Source organism: Neolamprologus brichardi, chromosome 6 (genome assembly GCF_056152115.1).
Source record: "Neolamprologus brichardi isolate AB-2024 chromosome 6, ASM5615211v1, whole genome shotgun sequence".
Taxonomy (NCBI): domain Eukaryota; kingdom Metazoa; phylum Chordata; class Actinopteri; order Cichliformes; family Cichlidae; genus Neolamprologus; species Neolamprologus brichardi.
The window spans coordinates 23,320,601-23,335,948 of NC_142109.1; the positions used below are offsets into that span (position 1 = coordinate 23,320,601).

Genomic DNA, 15,348 nt, shown 5'->3' on the forward strand with positions numbered 1-15,348 from the left:
GGTTCTAGGCCAAAATATGTTTTCTTTCCTGATTATTTCTAAGAGAGGGGAAAATCACGTGCAGCTTAATCTGCAGTAACCAGGTTTTAACTGTTTTAATTTGCTGAACCCTCACGTCGCAGAACTGAAGAGAACTGTTGTTTTACTATAACTTAAACCTTGAACCAAATTATCGCTTTACCAATCAAGCAAAGGCAAACTAACTAGTTTGAGAGTTTTATTGCATGTTTATTTTATTGGGTTATTAAAAATATACCCAGAATCTCCTCATGGCCAAAACTCATGATGTGCATGGCCTCCATGGTCTCATGGAAGTTGTCTTTGTCCTGCTGGCCTGGGATTGGGATGTTACCATTGGACAGGAAGCGGTAGTTGTTGAATCCTTCCAAAAGCAGGTCCGCTGTGGTCACAACACAGGAAAACAAAACAAATTTTACCCCCAAAATGATTCACATGGACTTCACACAAAATTAGGCCACGACAGAGCTACTGATGACATTAGGAACAATAAGGCATAATAAGGTGTCTAATTTTAATGCTGTATGTACTGTAAAATAGCATAAACTATGGTTGCGTTACACAAAAATACAATCCAAAAACAAGCCACGGTTTAGAGTTATTGAAACTCGGACTGCTCACATTTGAGGTGCTCCCCGGCTCCAGCCAGCAGCTGATAAAAAACGTGGAAGGTACGCTCATCTTTGGCTTGACGAATAGCTCTGGATTTTTCCAGTAAGTCTGGCACAGAAAGTCAAGAAAACCGGATCTTTTTGGTGGGTCAGTATGCCACATATCAGGCTTTGGGATTATCTGGTGTCCAAGGTTGACAAAAGGAGTCGCTGAGACAAATAAAAACACACTAAACTAAATGAATATATATGAAAAAGTTAAACATTTTATACAGTTCTTTTTCTATGGTCCAGACTGAGATCACAGAACAAAAGTATTCTTACTTCCAAAAAAACTGAATTTAAAATTCCCCATTACATGAATACTTCTGTTTTAAAACAGGATACAGGTTTCAATGTTGGCCCCAACGATGTATCCAGTGACATCAAAGTTGATCCGGATGAATTTCCCCTGTCGAGATTAACACAAGATAACTTTCAGGAAGTGCACAAAACAACACGAGCGGCATTCAATCGATTACATAATGGCTCTTTTATAACACACAGTGAGGCTGTGAGAATCTGCACTGATGGTAGCAGAATAATGTACCAGGACTCAGCGTGAATCCTTCAAAAGCATGAGTAATGCTTAGACTGAGAGGCTGATTATTACATTTTATCCAGTAGAAAGCAATGCAGGCCGTCACTGATATTTCTCTAATAATATATAATTACATTTTAATTATAGGAAAAAAAAACAATTTGAGAAAATAATTTGCTATAGAAACACATGAGACAACTGATCCTTTTTGTCTATAACTGAATAAGAGCTGCCTTAAGTCCCAGCAGGTCCGGTATAACAAAGGTCTCCTAAATGATTAGCAGGCAACAGTATCCAGATAAATTCCAGATAAATTACCGTTGCAAGACATAAACCCATTTGCTAAAACTCATCTAGGTGCCAATGCAGGATCAGTAAAAGTGGTCCTGAGGCGAAAAAAATTCAGTTTAGCTGATCATTTTTCTGTACTTACAAAACGTGATGAGTTGTCATTTTTCACAGTCTTTGCATTCCCAAAAGATTCAAGGATGGGATTGGCTTGTAAAAGCTGCCGTTCCAGTTCACCCTATCATAAAAAAAGGAATCTTTTGTCACCACATCAAGGTCAACACACAAAACTTATAAACTTATGAGAAGTTTTCCACTGACGATGAAAAGTCAAACATAGACATGCAGACAAAGGCAGAGGATGTCCGAAGACTTGGTTTATACAGAAAAACGTCACGTTACCGCCATAGAGTTAAACTGAACAAACAAAAGCCACAGAAAAGATGACAAGTGTCACGGTTGGACAAAAGAAACATGTCTACAGATGATTATTCGTGTGTCTGGTAATTTCTTTGCCTCTTAGACTTTAAAAAGAATAAAAGTAATGTAGTGGTGGGTTAAAAATAAAAGAAAGGAAAGAAAATTAAAGTGAATCAAGTAAAAAACTGTTATCATTTTGAATTAAAAGGTTGTTTAATTGTATTTATTTTGTTGTCCACAGCACTAAATGAGCCCGGTGACACGGCGCCATACAAGTTTCCAAAAGTTTCAAACTGCAGGTGAATTTAGGTCACATTTCATCCCTTTTTATCACAAAGACACAATGTGACCACCACATGAAAACATAAAATCATACGTGTCAGAAAGTCTAAATCACTTTATCCATTTAGTAATTTTATGGCAAAAACAGCTTTTATACCAGTTCTCAGTCAATAAACCAGCTCTAATGTTTCAGATTAAATATTCTTTGATATTGGTTAAAAAGTTCTACTTAAACAGTTTTTCTGGTTTATTACTCTATAAATGCACATTTTTGAAATTCTGGATCAAAGCACCAGAGTAAACATCAGCTGTGATATTTTATAGATTAAACAATGGTTTAAATAATCCATTCTTAATGAAGCTACTTTCAAATACGTCCACCTTTAAAGTCCTTTTATTTTGTCGCATTTAAAACCTTTAATAGTTTAAAACAAACAACAGAGTCTTTGCTGACATGTGGTATGCAGCCTAACCACTTTGTTATGAGGTCACACTCAGGCTTTTGGACTTTTTGCACAGCCTTAGGCAGATAAAAAGTAAGTTTGAACTGCAAATAATTGAACTGAAGATGACTGATGTGTCTGTAGCTTTCGAAAGAGACGTTTTATCTTTTTGCTTTGACGAAAGCCAGAAAGCCATTTTATCAAATCAGGAAGAATGTGTCCACAACACACAGCAGACACGGTTTGCTTCTCTTTTCTTTTTTGTCAAGCTGGACACTTCAGGAAGCTGAATAAATAAATAAGTGACTTATGCAGATGTTTAGACAGGTGTTTCCACTGTGTTTCCATCCAAACCATATTGTTGGCTTTGTCGTGTCTAAAGGAGCCAAAGACAGTTTCTTCTGCAACTTCTCTTCTTGTGGCTCAGAGGAATATTTTCCCATTACGACAGAAATAGCTGCGTGCGCTGAAGGTTTGAGTGTGTCTGAGGCCATTTTCCACTGAACAGAATTGAGGAATCAGCACAGCTCAGAATGTGAGACATGTAATGTGATCTTTGGCCCAAGAGTTAAATGTGCTGCTTTTAATTGAGTTTTTGAGCAGCTGGAATGAAGCAGGGCTGAACTGGATAAACCTGGTCTCTGTCCATCAGCGGCGTTGCAGCCCACAGACGGCACAGGGTTCAAACCGAAAGCCTTTGTTTCTATATAAACACAAGCGTGTGGTGCAACTTGGTAGTTAAAATTGCTCACTGGCAGCCTTTACATCTGTGTGGTCTGCACACACAAACAAAGAGCAGATTACAAACATCAGTGGGGGTCCAGCAGCAGCATTATGAGCTGACCCACATTCTTGTTGTAAAGTGAGCACATGTGATATCTGACAGCCAACGGAGCTGGCTCCTCCACTTTAAATGACCATTTACAGCATAATTTTGATAAAATGAGTCACCCATTATCAGCCAGCACTCGAAAAATAAGAGATCTTTTTTAAAAATAAAAAAAAGTTCACTGTGTGTGCTTTGGCTCAGTACTTCGGAGATTTAGTGGACTCAGAAAGGATCAGTCGCAACTGTCCCAGTAAATCTTCTGGGGCAGAGCCCAGTTGTGGCTATGTTTCCACAGCTCAGCATCTGCTTTGGAGGTCACAGGGCCAGACAAATATTGCAAGTTCCTGTTCTCACCAACAACGAGAACACCGGACATGTGGGGAACGTATTTGGACCAGATTCTTAGGCTGAAAAGAGGTCAGAAGAGGTTCTGTGCTAGCCGCTAGTTCAGTAATAAGACGAGATGACTTGAAAGCCAGTGAACCACTTCAAATGTCCTCACAGTGTCAGCACTGTAAATGTTACATGTGTGTTACAATAAGCAGAAGCTGCTAAATTAGTAAGAACAAAACAGTTGAGCTCATGCAATGCGAAGGTTAAAAGTAACCAAATATAGCAACTCAGTGAAGGTTTAATGGAAAGACTACTGCACAGCCTCAGAGAATATTTAGTTAGTAGTGGGTTTATGTAGCCAGTGGAAACAGAGTGGGAAAAGCACCCCTTTTATTTTGTAAGTGAGGTAAAATAGGTGAGAAACTACATACTACTCACATAAAACAGGGGTCCACTCTGTAGGATATGGGGAAATTCAGTAGTTATATTAATGATATTTATTTAAAAAAATAAAACATTTTATTAATGTTACAGGCACATCTATGCACAACCTACTGCAGTCTATGGATGAAAGCTGCAGCACAGATCATGATAGCTTATCCTGGCCCTCGAGACCCAGAGTACTGCTGATGTTCAAAAGATTTAATTTAAGTAAATTTATGACCATCTGACCCCCTCAGAACCAGCTGATTACTGTATTATGATAGCAAGAAGCCATTCAAAAATGTACCTTTATCCTAGGAGTAGTGTCTGAGTTTTAGCCAAGTATTATATTTAGTATATGATATTTATATGAATCCAGTGAGTCATATTTAAACGATTTTTGTGTTTCCAGCTGCGCGTCATGTACCTGGAGTCGAGTGTTTTAACCAATGCATGAAACTATACATTTTTAGACATAAGTTGTAATGGCCGCCGTTTTCTTTGTGAGTATTTATTACACAGCGTGCTGCGGGAAAAAGCCTGTTCTAACGTTTGAGTCTAAGGTTTATTTTTTAGCACCTGGCGGCTCTTTTTTACTTCTCATCCGTAAATAATCTGCTCTTTCACGTGATTCAGTTTATTTTGAAAAGTCTCAACAGGATCTTGAGCTTTATTTTGAAAGGTTTATGTGGTACATAAACAAGCGGACACGCGATGGTGTTACCGTCGTTGTTGCTAACGACAACGCATAAAAACAGGCGCTTGTCCCTTCGTAGTGTGGTTATATTAAATATAAGAGAAAGAGAGAACTTTAAGAAATTAATATAGCCACTACAGTGACCATCAAAACGGTGAAAAAATATTGCCGTAAACAGTTTATTTTGCGACACCACGAAACAAACGATAGCGTAAAATGAAACGATAGACATTTTTATATCGCCATCCGATATATATTGTTATATCAAACAGCCCTAACCCTAACTATGTTTTTTGTTCTTTTATTAGCCCTGAAAACGTCATCTCCTTTACCCATAAAGTTAGGAGAGCTCAAAAGTGCTGGGATAAGTACACAATACACACACAGTACACAATAACTAAGTAAATCAGCTGATTCTGAGCGGCTCAGATGAGAACATTTTTCCTGGTTAATTTTATATGGAATGACGCAGCTGTGACCTGAACGTCTGGAATTTTGGAACAAAGTCACAAAAGACACTAGGACATGAACAATCTGCAGGCTGTCTGGGTCATGATGACCAGGTCAGAGAATCAAGTAATTTTGGTAAATGTGCTAATCAAAAGCTCTTATGGTGACATCCTTTAAAAATGAGGAAGGTCTCCAGCTCTTTCTTAAAAAAGCAGACACAGACATATGTTTTTTAACTATGTAAACATATGGATACAACTGAAATACAATGTTTAAATATGACAAGATGACATTCAAGGCTTATTATTTGGCTACAACAACAAATAAACACCACATACACGTGATAATGTTTCAACCAGTGTCAATCACAGTAAAACAAAGCACAAAAAAACACATTTAAACAAGTCTGAATAATCATGCCACTTTTAAAGTTTACTTACAACTGCATTTTGTGCCTGACAGAGAGAGACAAAATATCTGCTAAATAAGATATCTTCAGTGTTAACACCAGGCAGCTTACATAAGTGTGAAAAGTAAAAATCGCTGACACCATTTGATGAACTCAGATATTTTATTAGCTCACGCTTTAGATAAGTGAATACTGTCTTAAAGGTTAGTGTGGCATGCATGTGAACATGGAGTGTAAGAAAGCATAAAAACTTGCCTGTAGTTTCACTGGTTTAGGTGATTCTGGCTGTTTGTTACAGATAAAAAAAATGTAAACTGTTAGACTGTGTGCACAAAAGCTTTACAATCACAAGCACCTCAACAACAATCCCACTTTTTAAAAAACATCTTTACCTCAATCACAGCATTTTTCTAGCACTGTATTAGTAGGATAGCAGTGGAATGACCCCTCCCCCCCCTTGTAGGTTAATTAAAAAAAAAAAAAAAAATCAAAATCCACTTTATGAGCAGAATCTAAAAAAGGGGTTTCAAACATGCACCAATGTGTACATGTAAAATTTTTGCACCTTCCAAATGTGATCTGTATAATCTTCTGTGATTAACAAATTACTGATGTAAGGTTTATGCCACAGCTTCTCTAAATTAACACTACTGGTAACAACCAAAATCCTCTGTTTGTTAATCCACCTGTATGTGCAAACTCTCAGAGAGGTCTAGTGTGCCGGCTCAAATTTGGGTGTAAAAATGTGAACTCAGTTTGTCATTTGCCCAATAAAAAAGAGTATAATTTTTGAGATGAGTTTGATACCCCTGATTTAAACTGGTATTACATCAGGTTTTCATTTAATTAAGGACTAAAAAGAAGCATGAGAAGAATTACAAAATTGGTGAGACTTGTTAATACTCACGGAAATGTTGTGATCTTTTCTTCCTTTGTGCGAGGAGGCAACATGTGCCAGGTACTGAATGACCTTTTTTGTGTTTTCTGTCTTACCGGCTCCCGACTCACCTCTGCAAAGCAAAGCAACAAGACGATACAAATAAAAGAGGAACCAGAAAAACTAAAACTTTCACGGTGCGGTCATTTGATGATTATAAAAGACAAAAGGCAACCAAATGTTTGCTGTGTGAGGACTCAGCAAACAAAGCAAGACAGCTGAACTCTGGCTTGCTTTGTCTGTTTCTTCTTTTAAATAACTGTTAGATGTACTTTTACATTGTAGGCTTTCTTATAGATCTTTTGGTACCTAAAATCGGGTCAAGGCCACATGCTTTCTTTCTTTTTGAATAACTTAAAATACATATTTTACTTGCATAGGGTTAGCGTTAGGGGCACTTATCGGGGTCACTGAAGATTTAGACCTCAGAGGGTTAATACTTAGTCTACCATGAACTCTCCATGAACTCACTGAAATTTAAATTGACATGGGAATTGTTAATATTGTTGTATTTAAGGGTCAGTGGATCTGGACAAGGCATTTGACCACATTCCTCAGGGTGTCTGTGTGGCGCGCTTCGGTATCATGTTTCAGGCCCTCAAACCATTCAGTCCCTTCTACAATCATAGCGAGAGCTTGGTTCGCATTACCAGCGATATATCTGACTTGTTGGGTTGGGTGCTGGACTCCGCTAGAGCTGCTACAGATTCTTTTTGTATTTTCATAACATTATCTGCTTTTTGCACATGATTGGAGCAGCAACAGTTTGGGTTAGCAACAGCAGTGATGCCTAAGCCGACCTGAGTGTTAATGTGAAGATGCCATTTTACTGGTTAATCTATGTGCACGGCCTTATCTATACCCAGGAGCTCTAGGTAATCACCAAAAGAATAAGAAATGAGCTTCCTGTCTGGGCTCTCTCTTAGAGATCGGGTGAGGAACTCGGTCAGTTTGGAGGGGATAAGAGGGCTCCACATCAAAAGGAGCCATTTGAGGTGGTTCAAGTATTTGATTAAGATGCCTTCTAGCTGCCTCCTAGGTGAGGTGTGTCAGGCATGTCTAACTGGGAGGAGAGACACACCAGAGGAACTGGAGGAGGTGGCTGGGGGAGGGAGGACTGGGCATCTCTCCTGCTCTCACAATCCACATAAGAAGCAGAAAACAGATGATTGCTCAATACTTTTATAATTTATGCTAACAGTTTGAAATTTTGGTTTCTATTCTTTTTTTTTATTGTTTTAATTAGTTTTGTCTGGATACTGTGTGTTTGTAAAACTTTTGATAAGCGCTACAAAAATAAAAATTGTGCACTTTAGACCGTTTTGTGCACAGCTGAGTGTCCGTGGTTAATAGGTTAGACAAGAACTCTTTTTCACTACAGCAGCACAAATATAATCTCAGACTAAACTAAACACTGCTACATAAGTACTCCTGTTTATCTTTAAACTATATTTTTAAGCATCAGTCCACTTCAGCAGCTGTGGTTGCTGGCAGGCCTTTCACTGCTCTATCACACAGCTACCATGGAACGAGGGGGAAAAAAGAAAGAAAAAAAGCTGCTGCAAAAACTTTGGGGAGCAGTTTAGATTTAGAGCATACCTGAGGTTTTACAGTAAGTGCAAATCTGCAAAAACCAAGTATGCACAAAACTATAGTTTTCCTTTCAGACTTGGCGAGCGTGATGTGGCTGGGAGAGAGCAGTGGGTAAGTCTTGTCAGTCTTGTTAGGTACTGTGAACAGACAGTAATCGTGGGGAGATTGCGTCAGTGTGCTTGTTGTTGGCCTTGGACCGCTGGGTGTGATATTTCTCAACTCCTCCACAATAAAAACCCCCCACTGCTGACCTAACCGTAGCTTATGAGATTTTCATGTTTTTTATTATGCATAGTGTCAAAACCTTTACCACTGTCCACAATTTGCGGCACATTTTAATGTCTGTCTCCAAGCAAACTCCAAAAAATAAAAATCATTGTTGAATTGCACAAATATACAAAATGCCTTTCATTAAAACTTGAGGTAGATCAACTGTCTTTGACTTCATTGAGGGGAGTCAGTTAGATGGATAATTATTTTCAGGAATGTGCTGATATAACACCGACTATATCGTTGTTTCAGGTTATTCTTTGGCAGCAGACGGTTGCCCTCCATAATCCCAGTACAGCCAGATGTTTCCCTCTGTTAAGAGGAAGCTTTTTCTCCACACTGTTGCCCGTTTATAGTCTGTGGATCACACAGTTATTCCCTGCATTACTTTCGATTCTTTATCTTATAAAGTAAAGAGCAAAAGTAAAATTATTGTACATAAAAAATGAACTGATTGAGAGGGTGGCAACTTCAGACTTGGCTTATCTTTTATAGAATTGCTCTCTTCACTCATGCAAAATGTAGAAAATAATAAGTTGTGCAGCAGCTGAATGAACAATTATGACACCAAACCATGCGAGGTGTGTAATTTGTTGATACTGTATTGTAATTAAGGTTGCAGAGAGCCTTTGTAAATTACAGTTCTTTTAGTTCAGTTCAGTTTTGTAAACCCTTGTTGCATGGCTTATATCTTGATACCTTCTCTGGCATTTTCTTTGGCTTCATTCCTGTCATCAGCAGGCACTTGTCAGTGAAATGACGCCAGAGGATTGTGAAGCAGAAATGTCAGGCATTTCTCAGACCCACGCTTCTTTTAAAGCAAGCTTCTCAGTGACACTGAGCAGGCTATTGCTTCTTGTGAGAAACGTAAAAAGTGTCCAGACCCTGAAGCAACTCACTCACTTTTACTGCCCTTTTCAACTCGTGTAATTGCAAGTAAATGCATTATTGTCCGTTTCATTTAATTCAGGCAAAAGAAGCAACAGAGAAATACACTGCAAGACAGTTTCCATGTCTCCTAATGGAAAGGAGACATTAATTTGGTCCAGGTGGTGAGGTCTGCCTTGCAGAAGAATGTGTCGTGCCGGTGTACGTCAGATGATTTTAAAAACAGTAGCTCTGTTATGTTGAAATAAGACCAGCCAAATGGTCTTAAATGGTCTGTTTACTCACGTGCAGAGAATGGACTGGTCCTCTCGATCTGTGGAGACAAAGGGGGAAAAAGGGGGACATGACACATAAATGAATGCTAGGTAAAATATTATGCAATCATTTATTATTGCATAGTATTTTTTATTATTATCATTAAATATACAATATATTTTACTCTGAGACAGACATGAGTTTCCAAAATTCAAAGTCCTTACAAACTGTCTGTTGACCACATTTAAACAATAAAAATAGGTGAATGTGAAATTTTAGGGAGTTGGAAGCAGGTGAACCCAACAGCAAACTTGTAACTGTGTTATTTTATAAAACTGTGCCAGCTGAAAATCATAAAAATCACAAGTCTAACACAAGAGCTGAAACTGACATTTTTTCCGATGTCAACCCGGCAACCCTCACTGAGTTTAAATGTCTCCTTTTCGACTGTGTCCCAGTAACCACAGGTAATAAAGACGTTCAGACAAACCATATTATAATGAAATAGTGTATATGGTTAGAAAAACTACTTGTCATATTTGTAATCAAATCTCAATTAAGGTGCTATTTATGAGCAAAGTGACCACAAAAAGCAGGGCCTGTTGGGACTGACTGCATAAAGCCCCATTACACAAAGTCAGACCGATGCAGCTCATTTCTAATCTACACCAATAAGATCACTGACATTTTGCAGATGAATGTGCTTCGTGGCTAAACTTGCAGCTGGATTTGAATCACATTAAGAAAACCTGAAAAGTCCAAACCTAAGCCTCAATTAATGTGCTTGCATTCATTTGCATGGTGCTGAGGTCAGTCTGCACTTTGCGGTCGTGTGGCAGTAAAATAAAATGACACCTTCGGGGTTGTGCGAGTTTATAGCGTCTCATGAGTGAGACAGCTTCAGGCAATAGAGGAAAAATTAATGATGATAATGATGTCATGGGAAAATACTACTTTGTCCTCCCATCAGTGCCTCCTTAGGGAAACAGTCTCCTCTCCGGTTACACTGTTGTCTGATTAGCTTAAAGTCCAAGGCTTAGATTTGAGTCACTAGACTCAGACATGGTGTGTTGTTTCTGCATAACTTAAACTAAAACCCAGAAAATCTGCGTCACTGACATCACAATCACCAAAGGTTGTTATGCAAAAATGAAGAAAATAGCAGGATAAAGATTATTTATTAACCTTGGCAAACAGATGTATTATATTGAAACAAATTTAATTTGACAAACACTATCTCTAATTTTAATTTACTATTAAAAATTTGATTTCGAGATTCTGGTTTAGTTCCCTGAGGCAAGCAGATGATCCGTTACACATCATAACTCTAACATAACTATCCAGTCATTTGGGCTTTCGGAGCACTCTTTGAATATTTTTGCTTGGAATGCTTATCCCAACAAAATAAGACTAATCCAAGTTATGTAACAAGAGAATAATCCAGAAGTTTTAATGATGTAATCACAACATGGTACGAAAACTATAAGGCTACAAACTACATCTCACCTTATTAAACATGCGCAGAAAAAACATTATCAGCTGATTGGTTTGAAAGTTTGAAGAAGACTGTTCTATCTTCTTTCATTCTCACTAAGGTACTTTCTTGTATCTCTTGATAAGCAATAACTTGTTCATTAAAGGGTCCAATCTCTGAGGTAGTTAATTCTGTGACTGAAGTGCAAAGTCTGCACGTTTGTTAAATGAAGGACTTAAGACTGACTGATGATTGGCAGCTGATCCATTAGGAGATTGAGCTGGGTGAAGAAAGCCATCAATAACTCAGGGAAAGACTAATCTTTTTTTTAGTTAAACCACAGCTAACTGAATGAGCTGACCCTGGCTTATCCAAAGAAAGGTTTTCTCTGAAATAATTCAGCAGCATACTGCTCTAAGCACATTGCAGGAAAACACAATATTAAAGTATAATTTCTCGTACATGAATACACTGAATACTAAAACCAATGTTTGGAAAAATCCAACACTGCAAAAGAGAAATGTGACGTCAATCATAACCTTTTGTTCTTTTTGTAGCACTTTCATAAGGACAGGAGTTGCTGCTAAGAGAAACAATTTACACCCCTGAAAAAGCAAAAGACAAATTATAAGTTTTTTCCTTTGTCCTTCTTTTCCAACTGTTGAAGAAATTTGACGTGCCATCTGGAAATCTTTATGCATACTTTAGAGATGCCTGTGGATATCGACCTAGTCACAGACAAGTGTCTACAGCTTGTCCATTGTGTACATAGGCCAGCAAGACCGCTCACGCAAGTAGAAATTGTGCAATCAACCAAAACCAGACCCTACCACAAAGAACATCAGCAGTAATGACTTTAAAATGGAAACTACATGCACTAAGAATAATATACACCATAGATCCCACTCTCTAAATTTGTTATTTTAGCAACACTGTCTGTGAAACTAGATGAAAACACTGATTCATGTTACTTTTTGACATTTTTTAAATGTACTATCCATGCTCCAACAAAGCATTTAGAAATTTTAAAGATAGACTGTTCACTTTAATTCTTTGCCTCTTAATGACTTTTAGTGGACATCCGTGTACAGGACAGCAGTCATATGTTACAGTCCTCCCACCCACACTCCCCTTGTGAGTGGAAACAAATGCTTTGTGATAGCAAAAGACCGAGATGTGTTGCTCTCATATATACACAAGGGCAACAACAATGAGCACATTTTTTACTTAACAGTCCACTATGATGGCCTAATTTATTAACACATGGTTCATATGATGGCTCTCTGCTCTTTATTGCATATTTTGTACATAACTTTCGAGAATATTAACATAAATAAATGATGGTGGTAGCCAGTGTTAACCCTAGTCTCCTAGTAGATACATCTATGGTATCAATTTCAAAATCCTACGTTGCCTTGTTCTCAAGTTATCGCATTTACAAGATTTTCAGAAAAATATTATTATTATTTTGAAACTCCTACATCATTTTGTTCAAGGTTTGCCATTCAAAAAATGTTCAGAAAACTCGACGTCTGACCTTAAAGTCAAAGCCACCGACACTCAAACTTGTAAAAGATTTTTAGTAGATGCACCTTTGGTATCAATTTTAAACTCGCTTCGTTCTTGACCTATCGTATTCACAAACTGGGTGTCCACGCTGCTTGCCCGCTTGGTGAGCTGACGATAACACCTCATCAGCCTTTCAGGGCTTTGGAGTTAAATATAAAAAAAATATATACTTTTCACATAAAATAGTGAAAAGTATACCCAAATCCAGGGACACAATTATGGAACTGTAGATGCTTTTCTTTGGCTTAAGACTTCTAGAACTCAAATTTACACTATCCATGAAAGTTATTATCCCGACTCATTTTGTCCATGTTGTGTCCTGGGCTGGACTGTTGTGCCAGAGGTGAAGGTTTCCTAAAGTGCTGACTGCGTTCCTTTGGGATACAATGGTGGAAGGTTATCTGACTGAGGACACAGCTGGATGGCTCATCAAGGACAACCTGGGTTTCCTGGCTTTGACCAGAAACTTCCTGCAGTAATAGACTCCAACAAGGATAACAGGCCATGTGCACATGGACTAAAGCTACACTGATCCTTTTGGATCTCTCATGTGTTCATGTTAACTGCAATGATACATGGATCAACACATGCAAACACAATCCCTCGTTAGCGCCTACCTTTATCACACATCTCACTTTACATTCACATCCCTATCTGACCTAGACACAAAGAGAACACCCCCAGAAAGCAGGGGTGTCTCCTTTATCAGACTGGCTGCAGACACAGAGGAAAGATATGATCCACCGTGAGGCTGCCTGCTTATATTCATTGAGTTAACAGCTGGGCTGTGATCTGCAAACCTTCTCAGACTGTGAACGGCTGATTACTGCCAGAGACATATGGAGAGCTGAAATACATCAAAAATGTAAGCAATCTAATTTTTTAAATATAACAGTGACATGGCGGTTAGCACTGTTAGCACTTTTTGTTTTAGCCCGACAACATACTACTGACCTGTCCATTGTGTTCCTTGCTTCTTGCCCTATAGCAGCTAGTGGAGGAACCTAAGTATCTCTGGATCCTGTTTACAAGTGAAGGAAGAGTGGAGCATGAGGCTGACAGATGGATTTGTGCTGCATCTGCAGTCATGCAGACATTGTATCAGCATGTTGTGGTAAAAAAGAGTGTTGAGCATGAAAGCTCAATTTACTAGTCGAACCCTACTCTCACTTGTCCTGAGTAGTGACCAAACAATAAGACGATGGATACATATAGAAGAAATTAGCTTCTTCCAAAGGGTGTCTAGGCTCTCCCTTGGTGACAGAATAAGTTCAATGGTAAATGGACTGGTTCTTATATAGCGCTTTTCTACTCTTTCTGAGCACTCAAAGCACTGTACACAACTTGTACATTCACCCATTTGCACAAGCACATTTTTTCTAAGTGCTTTCTAAGTAACATTCACACACACATTCATACTCCGATGGATGCATCGGAGAGCAATTTGGGGTTAGTATCTTGCCCAAGGATATTTGGCATGCAGACTGGGGAAGCCAGGGATCGAACCACCAACCTTCCGATCAGTAGATGACCTGCTCTACCACCTGAGCTACAGCCACCCCTCAATCATCTAGTTGCTACTTTTCCACATCAAAAGGCTCCACAGGACTTGTGTCTGTTCAGATGAGACCTCCCCTACCAGCGGCTGTTATTTCGGTGACATTACTTATTGGTCATAAGAACTGTTTTGTGGGTTTTGCATGATTACTGATGCCCTTGCCAGCTTCACATGACTCCATGCTGATGAAAGGCAGTGGAGATTTCCCACAGGACATATAATATTATTAGCTTAAGTAAAGGAGTTTGAAAATAATTCTGAATGCTTGATTTAGATATTCTGAAGGGGAAATTGATCAGATTACAAAAAAAGAAAAGCCAGAGTGTTTTCAATCCAAAAATTTTAAGATATTACATAAGCACAATAAACTACACTGACAATGATACAATTAGACGCCTGAAAAGGTAGGCATTGATTCTGTTACAAACTGTTGACAGTGAAAAATCTGGCGATGTCTTGTAGCATTGACACAAAAACAGAAACTCTGCATGTGGCGTTTCACTCTGTAGTGAGAGAGGGGAAGAACGGGAGGTGATCTTAGCTCCCGACAGTGAGCTCATTGTGATGCTGTGGCATGCTGGGCCTGGGCTAGCGACCATCACTGAGGACTAATGCCTGTATTTAGGAGTGGCAATAAACTCACTTCAGAGACCAGGGCTGCAAATGGAATCAAGCCATTCCTGAAGTGTCACAGTGGGAATAAATCACAGTGGTATAAGGAGGGAAACCCATTAGCTGAATGGTCAAGGTAATAAAGGCAAACCTAAAAAGCTGTCTCATTAGCAGAAGGAAGTGAATGCTTAATGTTTCTATAGTGTCTGTGAAGAAAAAGGAAGCTATAATGTTATGATATATTAGGTTCACAGAGTAGATAAGTAGACATTATCTACCAGTAAAAACAAATTTCAGTAAATTAGCTGACTATCACGTACCTTATATCTTCAGTATAAGTGAATATTGATATTGAAAACTGAGGTTTAAACACATTAATTATACATTTCAGTTACCGAATTACAGGTTG

General features: G+C 38.5%; 1 protein-coding gene across 5 annotated transcripts in view; it reads right to left on the reverse strand.

Moving 5' to 3' along the window:
- Positions 1–15,348, reverse strand: part of LOC102775704 (myosin-10) — a 64,766-nt gene that overhangs the window by 28,513 nt on the left and 20,905 nt on the right. For 2 of the 5 annotated variants that reach the window (XM_087841865.1, XM_087841864.1), the window contains exons 4-12: positions 9,757–9,784; positions 6,691–6,793; positions 6,039–6,068; positions 5,815–5,829; positions 4,243–4,260; positions 1,643–1,735; positions 1,017–1,080; positions 640–738; positions 257–400 (exon numbers count right to left, since the gene is read on the reverse strand). In XM_087841865.1, the coding sequence (XP_087697991.1) occupies positions 257–400; positions 640–738; positions 1,017–1,080; positions 1,643–1,735; positions 4,243–4,260; positions 5,815–5,829; positions 6,039–6,068; positions 6,691–6,793; positions 9,757–9,784 (594 nt within the window). The remainder of the gene's footprint in view (positions 1–256; positions 401–639; positions 739–1,016; positions 1,081–1,642; positions 1,736–4,242; positions 4,261–5,814; positions 5,830–6,038; positions 6,069–6,690; positions 6,794–9,756; positions 9,785–15,348) is intronic. The other 3 variants (XM_087841866.1, XM_087841867.1, XM_087841868.1) reach the window with 3 other exon arrangements.